Here is a 22,452-nt window from a genome sequence, read left to right on the forward strand (position 1 = left end):
TTATTAAGAAAATAAAGAATAAAATTTTTTATGTAAAATGTGTAGTGTTGTCTTAAAAATAAAACACCAAAGTATAAACTTATAAGTTTATTTGTATTTACACAAGCTATTTTATAAAATAAATACCTACTTAAAAAACAAACCTCGTTCGAATTGTGGAGACCAAACAAAAAAATGAAGTTTTACAATGTCCGAAGGAGATGGAAATAGCTTACAATATACATTATAATGTAATTTCTGTGATATATTTCTTTGAAGAAGAATGCTATCTATCCGTTTTTACGGAGATGTTTTGTCCTATTCATAGTAATCTAAATAAAAAGACACTAGAACTGCTACAATGTCATAATTAGTATGAAAACCATTGTCGCCAAAACCCACACATTTAAACCGATAGCTACAGTACACACAAGGAAACTATGTCTTTTATTGGACAGCTTCATTTTAATGAAAACTAACTTAAAAAATAAATTCAGCATTTTATTAATATGTGCCCTATCGCACGATTTTTAGGTTTATTTTAGAATAACATCCATGGTAAATGAGATGTTTTGTTTCTTTTTGATCAGAAAAAAACAAATACGAAAAAATCGCATTTTATATAAATAATTGTCAATAAATAAATGTAAACAACGCCCTATACTATACTTCAAACACAAAATGAAACACCTCTTAGTATTAATTGATTCATACATAAAAAATATACAACCAAACAGCCCCATAATAATTTATTTTAAACATATTGTTGGCATGTTAGAATCTAATATTTCAATAATTATTCTTCTAAGCACCCAAGTTAATCAGTCTTAAAACTAACAATATATTTTCTTTTTACTCACATTATATCACTAAAGGTCTAAACCAGTTGTTATATATTTTATTAGATATTAACGATTATATAGTGAATTATTTTTAAGGATTTAAAACGTAATATATTTACTATACTTGAATGCAAAATTGTGTTATAAATAATGAATTAATCTGGATATAAAAGGACATGTACATGTTTGAGTAAGCTGTAGTTTTGTTATAGTATATGTTTATAATTTATTAAGGCCTTTCTATCAATAAAACACTACAAATTTGCAAAATAATTTCTTATAATTACATAGAGCACTTTCAATTCGTTTCCAATTTACCACAAATCTCACAGAACCGAAACTTTTAACAAAAAAAATCTTAAAAAATAAGTGTGGCACTCGAGGACTGCCGCGGTAAAGCTATTGCATAGCATGCCTTCAAGCCTCCACCTCCGTGCCCGTCGGAGTGGGGAGCGTGAGGTTTTTCGTTACGCAATTTCTGGATTCGGTCCCCGCGCTCAAGGCCCGCGATAGAATCTATGCAATAGCTTAAAAATTATAGCTTATTACTCAACATAGTATGAAATGAATCTCGCACCAATTAACCTAAGACTAGGTTACAGTTCCTAATAAAATTCGCATTTCATTACAAAATAATTTTATCTAATCTACGGTTATGTGCATACTTGCTTTCAAATATTATAAATTACATACAATCAAAGCAAACAAGATACTATTTTGTGAAAGTTGGTTAAATTATAAGGAACAAAGGCAATGAGAGAATTATAACAGAGTAGTTGTTATGTGGCTATACCTTCGTATTACAATGTACTCTATGGTGTACAACATAATGTCGATATTCAACTGTCAATATGAAATGCATGGGGTTACGGGCCATGCTGTGGTTTATATTCCTTGAGTCAGTAGCTCGATGATATAGTCTCGGTACTGCCATCGACCGCGCAAGGTGTGCGCACTGAGTCATTATTTAATATTATTTCACATATCTATCTAATTATAATTAATTTATTTATTTAAATTCTTCGACAGCATAATCCAGGAAGGAGCATGCAAAAATTATAAAGACTATGCTAATAAATATTTACTTGAACACACACAAATATAACCGCAATTTAAAAAGACTACAGATAAAATAACAGTAGGAACAATAAAATGTATAAAATATACAACAAGAACAAGGCTGCAATATTTATAAACAGAAACATAAGCCTTAAGTTAATAAATAAAACATTATAAAATGTATTGTTACAAATAATACCTTTTATAAAAATAAATAGCGACATAGGTAGGTCATGGAGTGCATTAAACTCAAAGTGAAATTATTTAAAAAAAACCTACCTACAACATTAAAATACCTAGTATATTAAAAGCCAATGCTGCTTTATTCCAATTCAAAATTTAAATAGTTATATCAGTATATAACAATGACAGTTTACATCCGTTTTTAAATTCATTAAGCGTTCAGAATATGGCTCATATTTGTTCAATTACATAAAAATATTTAATTCCCGCAAATCTTTACAAATGTTTAATTAACAAGCACCACTTGTTAGGTTGGGTACATTCTGACCATAATGGCCTAATCAAAGTACAGCGGTATCCGCTACCGTCGTGGGTAGCGGTATCCCGATGGGTACGCTATTAAATCTCTTATATAGAATATTATAGAGACTCTAATCGCGTACCGATCCGTATCAGTAGAAAACAGGCAATAGTTTGAATAGGCCTTAATTATTCACCCAATTCTAAATTCTACACGCGTTCCCATTCTGAAAATCTTTAGAGTATCACATTTGTACAAACAAATGTACATGTCAAGTAATCAACTAGTCACTTATTCGATTACTTTCCCTGTCCGCTTTAGTCAGTCCACTTTCCGTATATATATCAATGTGTCGAATAATGAACGCAAACTACTTGGCAAGTTACAAATTATTATTTTACTCTCATCGTCAAATTCAGTCAGATTGGGTGAAAAACTTTACACAATAAACAATTAGACTCACAATCACGTTCAAAAACTGTCTAAAGAAAAACTTTGCTTATCATGTATTAGGCAGTTTCGTAATGAGTGTATTTACACAACAAATTTTGAACCTTACTGCAAGGATATAAGGTGCTAATTTGAATGTATGTTATATACAAGTCGACTCGAACATTTTTTGTTGACTTTTTGGCCGATTGTGAGTTTAGTTATTAACAATCAGGTTATAAACAAGCAACACTTCTCTATTTGCTCTCGTCGTACTCTTTAGGCAAGTTCGATCCATCGACCTTCCATTCTTTCAATACTTGCTAATATCGGATCCAAATTGGTACATAACCCCATGATTATATACGCGTTTTATGAAGATGGGTGGATGAATTATTATTTTTTGACCCCCCAAAAAACTGGCAACACCTAATTTTTTTTACAAATGTCACTGTCAATAATCACTTTTACACTGAAATCGTATACAACTGTCGACTAATTAACAAGCCACTTATCTAGCTGGTCTCATCGTCCGCTTTAGCGAGGTTCGGTTCGGACTCAGAGCGTCGCTTGAGCGTGTCGCCGTCCGGTGAGATCGAGCGCTCTGTGCTCTCTGTTGTTGTTGTTGTGGATTTATTTATGTCTGGCGCACTGCGGGTTACGTCCACCTGTTGGATATAAATCATAATTATTACTATAAATATTTTTTTGACAATTTGATATACAGAATTCAATAAATCGTTGTTGTTGATCTATCTTTGTAGCTAGGAAAATCCTGTGTTAAGGAAAACAGTTCATCCAAGAGAATAAGTAACTATGTAGTCTAGTTCACATATTCGCTACTGCGAAAGACACAACTAACTTTAAGACAGCAAAGACTCCAGTTCCTAGTTTCTAGTTCAAGAAAATTGATACAGTTTGTTTTTTCAATCTTCTGCATTTACAACTTCAAGTTATCAATAAAAGATATTCAGTGAAAACCATTGTTTTACCAGTTCAAGAGTCCTATATGATCGAAACTATATAATATTATTATTATTTAACTATATTATACTAACCAGCTCATTATCATAATCAGGCTCGTGTTTGATCTCAGCGAGATTATCGTTGAGATAACATACGCCGTTCAGGTCTATGGCACTGTTGGAGAAAATGGCCGCCGCACCCGTCGAGTCTACACGCGGTTCGCTTTTCTGTAGCAAAATATAAATTATAAGCTGTCCCGGCAAACGTTGTTCTGCTTTTTCTCTTATCACTTAGAGATATGAAAAATTTATGTTGTCCGATTTTCAGGTCTACCCAATGGGCACACAAATTTCATGTGAATCGGTCTAGCTGTTTCGGAAGTACTCCTCCGTAACTAACATAAAACATTGTGACACTAGAATTTTATACATAGAGATTATCATCGTCATCGTCGTCATCGTTATCGTAGTCGTGCGGGTTTTTAGATACTAATAAGGTGGATTTAGATCATTCATTCATAACAGGTTTATAAGTATTGGTGCTTCTGGAATGAGAATTAAAAATTTCTACTTTTTTTACATACTTGCCTAGTTTCACTTTGATTGAAATTAGGGGCCTTAGCGACTGATCCAACATTGATGTTACATATAGGAACTAAACAATGTTATACTATAGTATACCTACATTATTTTTCAAATTAAAATATGAAAAGACTAATCATTTGTACATAAATAAAACTCACAATGGTATCACTGGGCACCAAAAACTTCAACTGCTGCTTCTTATCGGGCGGCTCGCTTTCTGGCGTTTTGTGTGTGTAGATCTCTTTGAAGTCTTTGTGCTCTCTGAAAAATAAATATACAATTACATTATTGTATTGGTTTGTATATTGGGATATTTTAAATTAATAAGATTAAACAACTGGATCAATTTGTATGAACTAAAGAAAAAAACTAACAATATGGTTAAATAATGAGCACACTCATAAATTGTTGAATCATACGAGTCAAAATATATAATATATTTTGTTTGGTCTTTAAATTGGAGAATACTTTTTTTTCCTTTGAAACGACATAATATTATTATGTTCATGTCACGTCAAACATCTAGACTGCTTCTCTAATCTCAAAAGTTCGTTGTAACAAAGCCATATAAAAAACAAGATAATTATTTGTTTTACTTTTCTTTCAGTTCATAGCCTTTTTTCTTGACTATAAAAAATTAGTGGTAATATCTTACCGTTTAGGCGTAGTCTGATGGCTGTCAGTCTTTTCGCTTTGGTGCAAGGTGATGAGGTCGCACGCTTTGCCCAGTATCACTATCGATATCAATACCCGCACTGTTATCAGGCATATGTACGCTAGGAAGATTAGGAATATTGCCGCGAATCTGTGAAATAATATTATAATTTAAAAATATAACTGTATGGTGTGCGATAGAATACACAGAATACACTTTATTGTACAATGCACACTTATAGTAAACTAGTGTTCCGCCCCGGCTTCGCCCGTGATACATATTTCGCAATAAAAGTTAGCCTATGTCCTTTCTCGGGTATCAAAATATCTCCATACCAAATTTCATGCAAATTGGTTCAGTAGTTTAGGCGTGATTGAGTAACGATAGACAGACAGAGTTACTTTCGCATTTATAATATTAGTATGGATATAACTTAAAATAAATGTACAATTTGGCAGCCTATTATAAGAAAAATCTTTAACACATGACTATCAAGGCATAAAGAATATAATTTCTCTATTAACTTTTTCGAACACAGATTATTATTTTTGTTAGCGATAGAGGCTTTGACAAACCATAGACCAAAAAAAAAGTGATATCATTTATTAAAAAAAACATCCTCACCCGTCAACCTTAACAGCGTGCACCAACACTCTCGTGATAACCACCCCTAAAGGAAGTGGTATAAAGCCCATCCGCCTCGCTACTAAGTCCGAGTGATCGCTGAACGCATATTTCTGTCGAGTTTGGGCAACATCGTACGCTAGGCTCACTGTGTACTCGCGGTACACGCCGTAGGGGATCTCGTTGAAACTAAATGATAAAAGTATAATTGATTTTTGGTTTGGCCAAAATATTAATATCATCATCATAAATGCAATAATATATTATGGTGTTTGTGAAATCGCGAAACGCGGAAATCGGCAAAGTGTTCAATATGCACAATGCGTACGCATAGACACAAATTCATAGACAATGATGATTGAAATTTGTGTTATAATTCAAATTAATTATTTGTTTATTAATAACTCAGCCGCCGGAATCACAGACACAATAGAAAATCTATTGTGTCATGGTCAGATCGGGCCGCTCGGGGCTCAATGGGTTGTTATTTTGAAATGTTTAAAATTTTATATAGTTACTATAATTTTGTATTATTCCAATATAAAGGTGTTTCATTTGCACTTGATGAAAACATCTACAACTTTTTACAAAGTCTAGGATATTTAAATGTTTTATTACTCACCGAGTTATAAAGGCATGCTTCACCCAATCAATAATAACCTCAAACGTCAACACAAGCACACAGTCTGGCGCCAAAATCCAAAACCGCTCCTCTTTCCACACATATTCCTTCATAGTCTGTAGCACTACTATAAACAGTAGTACGGAGAGATGTAACCTCTCTCTGACGTCACTGCAAGACACTTGGAAGAGGTTGTTCTTGTCAAATTTTTTGAATACGCTGCCTTTTAGCTCTACGAACTGTAAAAACAATCATTGTTTAAAGATTAATGGTATTTATTGTGCCTCCAGTGAATAAGGGAGTAAGACGAGTTATTCCCTTTGGTTTTTATTGCACCATTGGATTCAGCTCGTCAAAATACACAACATATCAAAAGGACATATCTCTAGCTGCATCCTAACCCATTTTTTCGAATGACCCAAACGGTATAAGTAGGGTGTGATTAACGGTATAAGTTACCTTATCCATCATTTTAGGCAATCGCAAAGGAACTATTCGTCTCGAGTCAAAATAACCCACGAACACAAGGACGTATGTGTAGTTATACTTTTTGAATAAAGACATAATTCATTTTGTTCCATCCGTGCTAACACTATTTTAGTATATAAACGCATTTGTGTCATTTTTCTAACATGAGCATAAAGGAACAACTCTTAGTGTCATTGGTTCAAGTGACGACATGAGACAGTTTCGCATTAATGCCGTGTTGTAATTGGTCTATTTGAATACTGCACGGAAACAACAGACACTATTTCTTTTTGCTTAATAATATTTTTCAATCGTTTTTTCAATAAATATGCAACAATAAATCTTTATATTTAAAAAAAAAGGTATTTATCAATCAACTTGGAATACTAATAATATTTCTATGGAAATTAACTATTTTTTGCAATTGATAAAAATACAGTTTTAATTAACACATTAAGTGCATTTAATGATAATATACTCTTTGTTTATATAAATACAGAACGATAATTGAATTATCTAAAAAAGCCAACAAAAATGTTAAACTTATATTTTCTTCTTATAATTGGGTAAGTTTTATAAAAAATTACTAGTTGTTAATCTTTTTTTTAAATTTAATCTAACCAATAATACTATAATTATAGACGCATAGAAAAAAAAATTAAAACCAGTCTTGTAGAGTCTCTTCAAGTCGTATTTGCATCCAAGGCACCTTCAAATTGTGCTTAATTTTTTCATAAAATCTCTGCGGCTCATTGTTTTTTCTTTATTTATCTATATTATTTTGATATTATAAGATATAGAAATTGTTAAAATTTCATATCATGCCGTAAAATATCGCCACAGACCACCTATTACTTTCCCTGTAAGGTAACTGAACATACAGGAATATGGTTTTCGAGCTTCTCTTAACTCTTTATAGTGCTTGTATCATCAATGTATAACACATATTCGTTTATAACCACCAGACAACATCTCAGCCACCCAATCCTCTTTCTTGGAGTCCAAATCCAGCGGAGGACAACAGTCATTTACTAAAATTGAAGGTTTTTCGTCCTAGTGTTAAAGTTTTCTGGATCCTATTTTATACTCAATATATAGTATATAATACTATATCATGTAAAACGTGACTTGGAAAAAAAAATATTCAAATAAATTACAAAATAATTTTTTTAAACAATCGTAAAAGTTACGAAAAGCCCAATTATACGTCAAAATGACGTACAACATCCTCTTTACTACAAAATGGCGGAATTTACCGGGAAGAGCCAACTAGGAATGGGTCGTCGACGCATTTTTCATCAACGAGACTAGACCGTTAAATGTCGTTCATCAACTAGTCGATCAACTAGTTAAAATCTTCGACTAGTCGATGTGTAAACTGAAACGAATTGACACGGTCGACCGACGCGCGACGGTATTGGTAATCGAACGTTCGTTACCTTGAACTGAGGTCTACACTGTACATGTAAAATTCCACATTCTTACCACGAAGTTATTACGAATTATAGATTTTCAAAGAATTCAATGTCAGGGTTGCCTCTAGTAAAGAAAAAAGTTGTGTGGTTTTATGAAACCACGGTAAAAGTGAAACTTTTTTTCACACTATAGACATTTAACTAAAAATTATCGTATTTGTACGATAATTATCGTACGTATCGTGCGTCACGCGACATGCGCTACACAGACCAAAAAGTTTGAGACGATGTAGGTAATAAAAGTTTCACTTTAAAAGTCAAAGCTATTTTTTAACAATAATTATATATATATATATCACCTATCTATTACCAAGTTTTTGTTTATGATTTAACTTGTTGTTTTAAGTCGTTAGTTAGAGTCGATATATTAACATTATTCAATATAATATTATTATAGCTTATGATATGTAATAAATTAACTGAATAAAAAAAATATCTTAGATTTTTAAGACAATTCAATAATATCAAATTAATACAAATAAGTCTCCTTTTTTTTCAATATTTCGAGCATTGATCATAGTAATCTCATTAAAAGTCTAACGGAATTAACGGTAAAAATATTGAACTATCAACTCGCGACGCGTCGCGTCGCAAGTTGATAGTTAATACAAACGTGTCGACTGACGAGCCGTCTACGACGAGTCGTTTAGTCGTCTACGGTGGACTATTAACGGCCACGTCGAAGAGTACCGTCGCGGACGCGTTGACGAGCGTTTCGACTCTTTTGTTTAGTCGTTGAATTCAACTAGTGCGTTGGTGAGCGATGGACTAGTCGAATCGTTGAATGTACATAGACGGTTAATTTAACTAGTCCGTTGATTCAACGCCCATGCCTGGAGCCAACTATGTACTGCTAGGTCTCGACGGCTAATGAGTTGTTTCTGGATTTCGAAGTGATTCGATGGTAAATATAGAAAAGACAAAGATATTTCGCCGCGGTGTACATCAAATTTACGTAGATTGGACTTCTAGGATTAAATGCATAAACACCTAAATGTTGTTTTGTTTTTATTATATCTAAAAACGTTAAAAAATCCGTTGATTTCACTCGTTTTTCAAGCTACATGCATGGTTGTTCCACTAAAAGGCTTCAATTGAGTCATAAAGTACACAAATTTCAAGCATGATAAGTCGCATTATTTCTATAAAACCAAAAGTGTCAATAATATAAGTCGTGTTATGCGACTATGAACATAGTGCTTTAGGGCATAAGTCGTTATATTGCAATGAGCAAAAAAAAAATTATGTGAATACATTGAGTTATTCCATGAAGTACTCGTTCATAAGGCCACAACTACAAAAAAACACGAAAAAAGTATATTTATGGGGTTGTTACAATATCTGTTTATATGTAAAACTAAAGTCTAACATCATATCTTACCCATACAAGCTTAAAAATTTGAAGTTATAAAGATTTAGTGTTGATATATAGTTTTTTGTCTCTCCTGAAAAGTGCTGTTTTTGAGTTATTCCCTTATTCACTGGAGGCACAGTATTCTGCTAGGTTAGGTTAATGAAGACAACATTCTAAGCAATCTATTTAACAAAGCCCAAATTATTATTATAAATGTTTTTGTGTTTATAAATCAGCCATTTAGGCAAGAGCCTAGGATATAAATGAAACAGTACATTTAATTGTTTGGCTGCAACATAAGTTTATTTCCTGATTCATTCAACAATAAATTCATACTAATTTTCAACAATCAAAAACCTAAATTATAATCAACAATATAAAAGATGAACATCATAATATCCATATACTACAATAGCCATTGTTTATTAGCATATTGTTAGCATTGCGCTAATTAAATGATGCAACCTAAATGACTCAACTTACATTATTGGACATCATAATGATGAGTAGACTCTTGTTGTTGGAATTGAATGCCACATTGAGTGTGGTCGCTTGAAATAAAACTAGTAGGCTGTGGAGAACTGAATTTGTGTTAAGAAAATAGTATTGCAATGTTTAATATTATTGAAAAACAATTTATATTTCATTAATAATCTAAGAAAAATTTGTTGACATAATTTGATGTAAATATCTCTCATAAACCATTAAAAATTACAGTCAAAAATAGTAAATTATCAATTACTTGTATAATTAGTAATCAATATATTACATCTGATGATAATATTTTGCCTATCACATATTTCCAGACAAACATGAGATTTAATAAATAGCACTGCAAGATCTATTTAATACATTCTTACAATAAAAAATATATCAAGTCTTATTAGATCTACATATCATTTAAAAAGGATACAGACATATATCATAGCAAAAATCAAGTGTGGTATAACACCCAAATGTTCCCGTTTTCTATCTCTTGGTTCTGTCGCTGTCCAGAACAATGCATCGATTGTATCTTGTCCAAACGCTGAAAACAACCTGTCTCCAACCTCTAACATATTATAGAATATATATAACTTCATAACACTCTGACTCTTCACTAGATGATACATCATATTGGTATCTATATAACACATTAATATACTACATATTAAGAGTATGAATCCTTTAAGTACATCACATGTCTCAGCCGGTTTTAGTATACTTCTATGGGAGTTTGAGCAGAACCTGAAAAAGTTATTTAATAGTACCTGATCTTCTTTCTAACAACTTAGCATAATCAATTAAGAATTATACACTTGGCTGGGAACTTAAATAGCCTATGCTACACATATTAATGAACAAAATAACTACTTTAACATAAAACTTACCCAAAACATCTTCTAAATAATCTTTCCAAAAAGGACCAAAACGCCATTATAAATCTTAAAGGAAGAAATGTATAAATGAACAGTAGCGAGTCGGCACATTGGAAAAATCCATATGCAATAAATTTCTCCAATTCTTGTGGTATTTTAATAAATGAATACACCTTCTCTCGTCTCGCTGAGAATCTTTCTTCATCGTGTTCCAATAAATAGCCTCTAGTAAGTTCTACATGCAGAAATGTAAACAGTGAAGCATTTTTTTCACTATCTGGAAATTTAAAGGCAAATCAAAAGACATAAGGAATAATAATTTAATACAGATAGTTTTTGACATTATCTATAAATCGTACCTTTGCTTTTTATCTCTTTAATCGCTCTATCCGTAAACTCTCCGGAGTTAGTTTGGTTAACATTCTTAAAACGTAACCTTTTGGTGTGCTCTTGTAAATCTTCATTTTTTAATGTCATGTTATACAGGTTTACTTTGTCGTCAATTCAAAAACATTGCTAAAGGAATCGTAAGAGTTTTAAACGCACAACTAATAAACAACTTACACCCAAATAAAATTAAAAATACTTTGACCGACAACAGACAAAATTCTGACAGAAGACAAACATTTCATGATATGACAATTGACAGATCGAAATGTCATAGCTACAGAGTAAGTAATCTCATATCAGTCGTGACTTTGACACTAACAATTTTGCGTCTGTGGTTTTTTAATTAGTTTAATTCGTTTTCTAGGTTTGCAAAGCGCTAATTTAAAAAAAATGGTTTTCTCGTGTGTATTTAAATATTTGTAAAATGATGCTGGACCATACAATTAAATTAACGCAGTACTAAGGACAATACGGACGACTATGATAATATTTCATGCATGCTATAAACAAAATCTGAGAACTTGAATAAATTAAGCCAATGTAAGGCTAACTAATCTAGATTATAATATACTCGTTTGTTTATCGTATATTTGAGTAAGAGTTTTTTTAAGCTATTGCATAGCTTCTATCGCGGGCCTTGAGCGCGGGGACCGAATGCAGAAATTCCGTAACGAAAAACCTCACGCTCCCCACTCCGACTGGCGGAGGTGTGGCTTGAAGGCATGCTAATTGCTATGCAATAGCCATAGAGTAATATAATATATATGACAATAGCTTTACCGCGGCAGTCCCCGAGTGCCACACGTCTCTTTTTTTATGAATTACTGCTAATTATATAACTAGGTACTAAACATTGTACTATTAATTCATTGAGCTATTATTACTACGTAGTAATAGTATCTCAATGTATTAATTATATTTTTCTTACTTTTCATTCTCAATATTACAACTGAACTTATTTAATCTTTAAAAATTAAATGTTAAATACACACGGGCCCTCAAAACACGAACTTGCTCAATCCGCATTCTTGAATCTTGATTAATGAAGTTGTGAATTTATTATTTCCGCAGTATCCGCAGTCCGCTATACGACATACGTAATACGTACCGTAATCGCATTCCGGTTTTTGAATTGAGTTCGATCCACAGAGTACTTTTATATATAGGTTCGATCACTTGCTCTGTGGTTCGATCATGTAGGTAGCTACAATGTCAAAGTGTTAACAATAGTACAAAAATATTTATTTATAATTCACTCGAATATAAACATTAACATTAACTTAAATCTAAAAGATTTCATGCTTTTTAAATTATTGTCGGTAAATATTGTGAATGTAAGTAGATTTTTAAATTTAAAAGTGGGTAACTATGTCGCGCCAAGTGGACGTGAATATTAACAAATTACTCGATGGATTAGGCCTCGATGGAGATGAAAATGATTTTTGCGATTTTACTATAGCCGACCAGAACTCTGTTGCTGAATCTCAAGGCATAACGCCAACGACTCCTTCTAATTTTAAACCTGTACTCGGCAGTAATGTAACTTATGTCGTAGCCTGTGTGATATTGAATGAAAACAATGAGATTTTAATGATGCAAGAGGCTAAAGAAAGTTGTGCCGGTAAGTGGTATCTTCCTGCGGGTCGAATGGAAAAAGACGAAACAATTGTTCAAGCTGCAGCAAGAGAGGTACTCGAGGAAACTGGACTGTACTGCAAACCAGAAACTTTACTAGTCGTGGAAACCGCAGGCGGAACTTGGTACAGATTTGTTTTAACGGGAAAAGTGACTGGTGGCGAACTCAAAACCACAGCAAAAGCTGATAAGGAATCTTTACAAGCAAAATGGATTTCGAATTTAGATGAGATAACTTTACGAGCAAATGACGTTTTGCATTTAATTGAGCGAGCTAAAATGTACAAACAGAACTGTCCTGGTGAAACCTGGCATAAAAACATTCTACCGGCACCAACTCCACACACAAAAGATCTATTGCGACTTATCGTCCTAATAAAAAAACGAAGTACAAACAGATTGCATGTTTTATTGAGTGAGAAAAGTTCTATACATTTTCCTACATGTGAAATAAACCCAGCTAAGAGTGTACATTCCACATTGAGAAGGTTTATGGTTGAAATGTTTGGGGCTGATGTTGCACAGCACAGACCATTGGGCCTCTTTAATGTGGAAGCCGATCCTTCAGCTCATGGTTGCTGTCTCTCGCTACTTGTAGTGTTCAGACCTCCACTTGAGGAAGTGCCATTAATTGGTAAATGTGCTTGGCATGAGCTGTCACAAGAAGTTGAAAGGAATCTCTTACCTGTTGTGTCGAGAAAAAATTCTACTATTGAATTGCATGTGGTACGTTAAAATGACACAAATACTTGTACCATATGAATTTCAAATACTCATTTACTGCTGGCTCTCTATGAAGAGTATAAACAATTGCTATATATGTATAGTTGAAACATTTGTTTCCAAAAAAGATGGTTATTTATATTTTTCTATTTTTACCTAATGTAACTATATGTATTTATTTTTCTTTTTATTTATTACTTCATGGATCTGAAATCGGAATATTGTGTCAGCTACAAGCAAGCTTATTTTTACTTGAAAGTTTTGAATTTAAAGTATAATTGCCCATAATATATCTTTTTATTCAATAATCATATTATAATAATCTAAGAAGTTTAACAAAACAATTAACATATTATAAGAAAAACGGGTGAATGGGGACAATATTTAAAGTTCTAACCTACTAACAAAATTGTTGCTTGCCAGAAAATTAATCACTTTTAGTAGAATTAATTTTGTTATATTGCAAGCAAACTAAATCACAATAGCAAAAATTTTAGTAAAATTCAAATATTGTAAAAATAAATATTTCTGGTGGGTACTTACCCTAACGCTTTTCTGATAATAATTAATAATGCAATCAAAGAGACCAAAAAAGATGGGTTTAAGTAATATTATTTTAAATTTTTAGCCATGATATATAGATATATATGTATATTCAATAAGGACAAAATCAGTATTAAATTAACATTCCATTGAGGATAAGTATTGTCCAAAAACTGTATGCTCATTGTTTGGTAAAACGTAAAACATATTGTATTTTTTTATTTATCAAAAAAGCAGCTACTTAAAGTATACACATAGGTAAAATGTCTTCATATGTGAGCATAAGAGCTAGCGCGCAAAAGCAACTTTTGTCTCTGCCATCAACTCTATGGGGAGTTGCTGGGAGTTGCGTCGTCGCTACGTGCGCGCACTTTCTTACTAGCCCATAGAGTTGATGGGAGAGACAAAATAGTTGCGGAGACAAAAGTTGCTCTTGTCCTCTAGCTGTAATATACATTATACAATAATCTGAATATTGTTATCATTTTTTTTCAAGGTGCTATTATGCATTTTATTGCATATTATGTTTGATTTACATATATTATATTAATATGTTAAATTCTTAATAAAATATTTTTCTAATTCTGTTGTTTCTTTTAACACCATAATTAATTATCATTCACAGAAAAAAAGCCGGTAAAGTAGTGACATTATTAATTTATTAGTGATTACATTTTGTAGACAGAGAAAGCTATAGACCTCGTTAAGTCTTTATTCTCACTCACCTGAGAAGGAGAATAACATAAATACCTAGTTTGCCTAACAACAATAAACTAACTTTTTGTTTTCTTAATTAATTATGATTGCCAGTTAAATTGAGAACCGTCCGTGATTACTTAAGTATAGCGCCCGGTAAACTTCTTGGCCAAAAAGTAGCGTGGTACTAACTAAAACTTGATGCGCAAACTCCCCCCACCACGCTACTGTTTGGCCAAGAAGTCTGCCGGGCGCTGCTTTCGCTGCTGAACTCAGTCCTCAATTCTGCACCAGTATATGATTTGTTTGTGTCAGGGATGGGAATGATAGGTGAAGAATGTAAGAGGTACCTAGAACTAAGGACATAGAGATAAGTTTAGAATTAAGTTTAATATATGTATGGTTTGGCGTATGCCGTAAATAAATAAATAAATAAATAATAATTTTTGGAATAAGTGCTTAATATTTTGTTGCACAGAGGAAACAAGCGGAGTTCGTCCATTTCAGGGTTACTAGTTTCTGAATAAAATAAAATTGTTTTTTTTTTTTTTATATGATTTTATTTAAGCATTACAAAACCTGCACCTGACTAGAAAATTGAACAGCAGGTTATTTTCAATAAATTTCATGTCATAATTCCTAATATTTATGTGTAAATGTACCTATGTATCACTATTAACATCGCTGTATGCGATTCGTAAAACCAATGTGCATTATTAACTCTACAAGAACTCTACCAATCCAGAGAGAATAAAAAAAAATACATAAGATTTGGAATAACAGTTTTAGTGCAATAATGGTAAAAACAAAAACATTAATTGTAAAAAATAAGCTTTGGTACATAATATAATACACATTGTGTACAGTGTAGTCCATAATTGGTTGTACATATTATTATAATTATATACATATTTTTATAAATTATAACATAAGTCTCATCCAGCTATTGTATGAAAATCGATTTTGTGCTATTTTGTAATTATGTGAATTCCATTCCATTAATCGCATGGGTATCCATACATTCATGATCGAAGATAATTTCACAGTTCATATCATTTACCTACCCTATTATAGAGTACCGTTCATCAAAATTATCAAATTTAATAAATCTATTTTAGTTAGCTAGCAGAAAAAATTGCAATATTTTATATAGTATCTAAAACCCCCTGATATATTAAACAATTAAAAAATGTGTCAACCTAACAGGGCATGATATAACAAGTAAACTAGTTATTTCTATTACTTATTGGTTCCACGCCATAGCCTATTATTTGCGTCCCTAGATAATGAACACAGTGTACACAACTTCATAATCTGTTTTTGTATAGAATTAAACATTATTTATTAGTCAATTACATTTTAGGCAGAGATCACAATATCCATACTAATATTATAAATGCGAAAGTAACTCTGTCTGTCTGTCTGTTACTCAATCACGCCTTAACTACTGAACCAATTTGCATGAAATTTGGTATAGAGATATTTTGATACGCGAGAAAGGACATAGGCTACTTTTTACCCCGGGAAATAGGATAGGTTTTATCCCGGAAATCCCACGGGAACGGGAACTATGCGGGTTTTTCTTTGACTGCGCGGGCGAAGCTGCGGGTGGAAAGCTAGTATTTTAATATTTCATATTAACATATTATTATTATAATAATTAATGGGGTTCCCCATCACAAAATATTGTCCTAATGAAACATGTCGATTTTTGCTAACGGTGTTCTTCACATTGTAGGCATTATGGAAGACAGTATTCACATTAATATAGGTACCGCTCATGTACCGCTACATAAATTTCGAACGTCTAATTTCGAGCGTAAATTTTAAACGTATTAAGTATTACATATTTTATTTCATGCCCTTAATGGATATTTAGAATTTTTATAGAACAAGTTTGAAGCATAAGTTCTTGAATGTGAAAGGCGTTTAGTTTATATAATAAGATAATTGATAAATTAGAGAGCAAACATAAACCTTGGTCAATTGAAATGTATGCCTTATTGCAACTTCATAGGGTTCTTTATTAAGCCGTTACGACTCTAGTAGACGATTTGGGTGAAGCCTCAATTTCTGATCAATGAAAAACCTATATCTTATCTAGATTACATAAATGCCTATTTATTGACTATCCAGAAAACTCGGAATTGAAGCTCGAGGTAAAACTATTATGATTTGAGATAATTTTAATTTAAATATAAAAATAATTCTAAACATAAAATTACGAAATCATCCTATCCATTCATAATACCCCAGCCACACGACTCGACGAGTGGTATGGGAAGTGACGAGGAAATTAGGCAGGGACGTAGTGTGGCAACGTTACTCGTCATGCCACTCGTCGTGCTCATCGTCCTGCTCACTGCTCCCTATTTTGTCGGCTTTTGCGCGCGAGTCAAAGGACCGGCAATACGAGTGCGAAATGAAGAGCGTCGCGATTAATCGCGCGAGTAGAGCAGTGTGTGGCCAGACGGCAATATCGAGGCGAGCGGCAGCGCGATGAGCAGGACGAGTAGCATAGTGTGGCTGGGGTATTACTTTTGAAACAGTAATGGACATAAATATATAAATACAGACTGGAGTAATCGAAATTGTAGATTCTATGACTATTGCATTAAATAGGTATTATGCGAGTTTGGTATCATAGATTACACAAAATTAACAAATTTAAACATTTCAATCGAAACAAAAACCAATGCATGTATGTAATATGTAAATAGCTATACTCATTACTCATACACTTAACAAAATACCTCAATACTAAAAAAAAATATAACATTTTTCAATTTGAAGCACATATAATATTATGTTCAACTCATTATTAATTTTAACTAATCTAATAAAAAATTATAAACGCATAAACCATAAGCCATTTTATGAAAATTGCATTGTCTTATATGCTGCCATAAGGCTCAATAAACCTAAATAAATATTAATTACTATCACATCCTACAGAGTCTACAAAAACATTATAACAGGCCTGCTGCCATTGTCATGAAAAAAAAGTCATTCCACAGATAATGGTAACTTTACCCTTCTAACTGTATACCTTGAATCCATGCATTGATATCAGCTGATCCAGGACATTCTAGATCATTTTCTGGTGCTATATCCGGAGTTAGTATCCTCCGCGCGGCAATTTGACCTGATAAATAAGCTCCGTGCACTGTTGAATAAAAGCTGCTATGTGTATGCTCTCCAGCGAAGAGTAATACTGGCTGAAAATTTAAAAAATAACAATGATTAAAAAAAATATAACGTAATGGCACCGAATACCGACCACTGATTGATACGGCTAAATGAATCCTTTAAAAGATAAATTAAATACTCTAGAGGTCATAAGAAAAAATGATATTATGAAAGATTACGAACTTATATTTTAAAATATGCACATAATTGTATTTCATAATGGCTTTTTATTACCTAAATTTGGATTTTAACTGTCACGACTGGAAATTAACTGAAAGCACCATTTTCCGACCAACTGAGTACAAATACACGTGTTTCCGACCACTGAGTAGCTAGATTCCGACCAGTCAAATATTTTCTACTAAAATCAACTTTATGATAATAGAAATACAATGGAAATTCGTAAAAACCAGTTTCGTCTTTTCACTGCATCGCACGCGTGGACCGATTTCGATAATTCTTTTTTTATTATATTACTTGAAGTACGAGGATGGTTCTTATGGAGAGATATTTTAAATATGTACCACGGGCGAAGCCGGGGCGGACCGCTAGTTTTAAATAATATTTGAGCATTTTTTATAATAACAAAAACTAACTCTATGTTAGACTGTAGTAGTTTAAAATTACATTTACTCAAACTCAAACTCATAAAATGCCTCACTGGTCATCCACACTAAATTAGAATGTCCCATTGACTTTGCCCAATTCTAAAATCCATTTCACCAAAAGTATTATTTCAGCTAATGAGAATACTTCAGCCTCTTTACCTGAAATAAACGCATGCAATTTCACTCAAGCACAGCGCAAGCAAAAGCAACCCAGTTGGACGGAAACAGGGAAATATATCGCACCTAGATTCCGACCAAACCTAAATTTGCGTAATAAAGCCTCTAAACCGAAATTGATATTCATTTTTAGTTCATTTCTATTTCATATGTACACTTATAAATATCTCACAATTTCGTAGGTATGCAATTATGTGTCATAAACGTAAAATATAGGGTTTTTAAACCGGACCGGTCTTTGTAAATGAATAACAAAAAAATCAAAAAAGAGTGTCAGTTAAAACGTATATTACAAATAATCCATTAAAGTTAGCATTGGTCGCATACAGGTGTAGTATGTAAGCATAGCGTTTAGAATAAATAACTTAATACGAAACCTCCACAAAACAACATGCATAATAGATAATTACCTTCTTTTACAAAGTGCGAAATTCCGTTTACCGACCGATTTGGTCGGATTTCGGAATGTTGTTATTTTGAAAAGCTCCTCATTCCGTCCATAATTATTTGTCCAAAAAAACCTATAAAAACACGCTATCTTTGCATGTATATTTTAAAATTAATAATTTAAAACACCAATAAAACGTTCAAAGTAAATTAACCACAAACTTACCAGAGTATTTAGCGTAAAAATCCAAATGTTTATTTTCACCATTTTATGTTTTTTTCGCATTCAATTCAATACAAACTACACCCTCGCCTAGCTTTTCTTGGATTGACGAAATGTCGGTTAAAATTTGAAACCCAATTTTGGACAGATGACGTACGATAAGTGATTGGATCGAAAGCCTTCAGTTTCACGAGTGTCGCGCGTATTTTAAACGTTTTATCAAATAAAAATCAAAATGGTCGGATAGAGGAGGCTAGTCGGAAACCGGTGCCGTTACGTTAAACCCTGTTCATCATACAGGAAATAACTTATAATTATGTGTGTAATAGTTGGCAAATAATAATAAAATCAACAGCTTACATCAGTTTAATGTGTAAAAACTTACAACATAATATTATGTAATAAAAATGCAGTTTATTTCGGCCATAGGTACATCAAATACCTACATTTGGTCTGGCAGGGCACTGAAGATTCTTACTTGGCCATAAAGTAAGTGAAAGAAATGTGTGTTTATTCAAACTCCAGAAACCTGGTAATAACTGCCACCATAAATTTATAGAAACAATTAGATTATTATAGCTCGCGAGATTGCAATCTGTCGAAAAATTATAATCTAACGGTTTTAACATCAATGTTATGGCGACATTACTAGAGATACTTTTGAGTCAAATGATTACTATGATATTTCTGTATTTTATAGATATGAAACCATTATAGAGGTGCATTGACATTTAAACAAAAATAACGAACAAGAAACACAATAAATAATAAATTGGAATTTATATTATAGCTAAGATACAAATATGGTCTGATTAATGATATGATAAGATAACTAGCTACTACCTTTTTATCACGTACATTCCTAAATAGTGGTTGGGCTAAGCTCTCTACATCACTCTGACTTGCCCCTACTCCGATAGCTGTGTATGCGCCGCGCGTGTACGGTTGCTTTTTCCAACTAGTACTGAAATGGCAAGACATTTTTATATAAATTATTGATAATTATTTCAAGAATTATATTTTTAATATATTGTTTGTTGTTGTTATTATTACTTCTTTTAAGACTAGTGGTTTTAAATTGAGATTAAAATATATTTTTCAGCTCCTGTAATTTTAAATGAAGACAATTAAAGGTTGAGATAAAAGGATAAGTTTATTAGCTTGCTAGATAAACACATGGGTATTAATAATATGCTATAGATATGGAAGAACTGATAAAATCTAATTGGTTCCGTAAGAATATGAAAATGATAATGTTTTGACATAATTTTGAAATATTTTGCTAATTATGATTATGGTGTGTAGATTGATAATCTGTTCAGTACATAATGTATTGGGCTTGGTTTTACAATTTCCTTCAATGAATCACTTGCTCTATCTTGTGGATTTGTTTATAATGAAATAATAATTATTATAAGAAATGCATATTACATCCACAACTATTTTGTTAATCGGAGATGATAACCCCAATTCACTCTACGAAGTTCACTACTCTACAAACATTGTAGTGCTTTAGGAAGCCAGATGTCTAGCCTCATAGTCCAAAACATTATAGTTAATAAAAAAACGATATATATGAAGGATCTTACCAAACACAGAGTATAGGCTCTGGAACAAAGGGGTCATTTAAAAACTTCCTCAATATCTTGGTACATGTCACTCCAACCTCCTCCATTGATAAAGTTTCCATGTACTCAGCCTCTTTACCTGATACCCAGCCTAATAAAAGGGTTTCCGTTACTTTTGTAAATGAGTAAATTTTTTTATACCATGAATCTGCCATACTTTCCGTGGACGAGGCATTATCCCAAAGCAACATGATCTCTGTTATGTCAGGATTAAGAAATGGTCTTTCATATTCTAAATAAATTTTATCAACAGCACTAAAAAGCAACCTTTCTATCGCCTCCAATTTGTATTGAGGTAAGCAAGGTTCAAATAGAGTGCTGGCGTGATCCTTGAGTACACCCAAAGGAATTGTGCATATAACATGATTAGCATAATAACTTTCACCATTGTCACAGTGTACCTCAACTAAATGTGTTCTTTTCTTTGGCTTATCTTCCGATTCTGCACTAGCTTTATTGTGTAGACTAGCTTGGTCAGGGGCTGATGTTTTTGAGATATCCTCTATAACAGTCTGATCTGAATCTTCTGATTCTTCACCTAAATCATCAGAGTTTCCATTTGTATTCCAAATTATTTTAGACACTGGATGATTTGACATTATTTTATCTGCTGAAATATTCTTGGTCAATGGTTCTAAAATTCGACTGTACCCTGAAGGTATCAAAATATTACCACCTTGTAATTCTGTGTAACTACCAAGTTCTAAGAGATCAATTTCATCCATTGAATTACATCCAGATATACACGTTTCACGTTTTAAAAGACAGTCGAAGATTAGGCGTCGCAACCTTTTCTCTTCTGACGTTGGTAAGCGCTCAAGATATATTGCTGCTTCAAGATTTATATGTTCGCCCACACTGTGAATATCAGGCGGTGGTAGATACTGACACAAAAAATATTCCTCGCATCGTCTTAAAAAACACACATAAGCCTCATGAATTTCATGTAAAACGCCGAAAGGTACTTGCTTCCCATCCTCTGTTGCTGCTATAACCTTATGTGGTTTTGGTACGTTGATTATATTTACAAGTCCGTTTGCTGTTGCCAACTCGTATATTGGATTACCCAAAACGCCGTGGATCCAGTTCGCTCCTAGTTCTACTCTGTGATGTTTCATTGGTATAGCAATAATACGACCACCGATACGTTTTCTTGCCTCTATTATGATAAAGTCCTGCATCCCATTATTGATAAGATGATTAGCGGCGGCTAGACCTGCCACACCGCCGCCAATTATAATTACATTGTATTTATTTTTTTCACATTTTTTACTAGAATTAATTTCGTCGTCGCCCATACTAAATATTATATTTTACAGAGAAAATTTACAACTGAGCTTTTATATTTGACGCT

General features: G+C 32.7%; 3 protein-coding genes across 3 annotated transcripts; 1 reads left to right on the forward strand and 2 right to left on the reverse strand.

The window, feature by feature from the left end:
• Nucleotides 1-72: 72 nt before the first annotated feature.
• On the reverse strand, nt 73-11,514 carry LOC123696727 (protein TAPT1 homolog). The gene is made up of 10 exons (XM_045643088.1): nt 11,259-11,514; nt 10,912-11,176; nt 10,455-10,768; nt 10,025-10,122; nt 6,245-6,483; nt 5,623-5,811; nt 4,999-5,148; nt 4,502-4,604; nt 3,852-3,986; nt 73-3,461 (listed from the first exon to the last, which is right to left on the reverse strand). The coding sequence occupies exons 1-10, from the start codon at nt 11,374-11,376 to the stop codon at nt 3,309-3,311; spliced, it is 1,764 nt and encodes a 587-aa protein (XP_045499044.1). The 5' UTR covers nt 11,377-11,514; the 3' UTR covers nt 73-3,308.
• Nucleotides 11,515-12,326: 812 nt separating this feature from the next.
• On the forward strand, nt 12,327-14,546 carry LOC123696854 (8-oxo-dGDP phosphatase NUDT18). Its single transcript, XM_045643232.1, has 2 exons — nt 12,327-12,425; nt 12,456-14,546. The coding sequence occupies exon 2, from the start codon at nt 12,658-12,660 to the stop codon at nt 13,657-13,659; it is 1,002 nt and encodes a 333-aa protein (XP_045499188.1). The 5' UTR covers nt 12,327-12,425; nt 12,456-12,657; the 3' UTR covers nt 13,660-14,546.
• Nucleotides 14,547-16,454: 1,908 nt separating this feature from the next.
• LOC123696846 (peroxisomal N(1)-acetyl-spermine/spermidine oxidase) lies at nt 16,455-22,446 on the reverse strand. Its single transcript, XM_045643225.1, has 3 exons — nt 21,060-22,446; nt 20,314-20,434; nt 16,455-18,104 (listed from the first exon to the last, which is right to left on the reverse strand). The coding sequence occupies exons 1-3, from the start codon at nt 22,394-22,396 to the stop codon at nt 17,916-17,918; spliced, it is 1,647 nt and encodes a 548-aa protein (XP_045499181.1). The 5' UTR covers nt 22,397-22,446; the 3' UTR covers nt 16,455-17,915.
• Between the last annotated feature and the right edge of the window lie 6 nt (nt 22,447-22,452).

The sequence above is a fragment of the Colias croceus genome, chromosome 13 (assembly GCF_905220415.1).
Source record: "Colias croceus chromosome 13, ilColCroc2.1".
Lineage (NCBI taxonomy): Eukaryota > Metazoa > Arthropoda > Insecta > Lepidoptera > Pieridae > Colias > Colias croceus.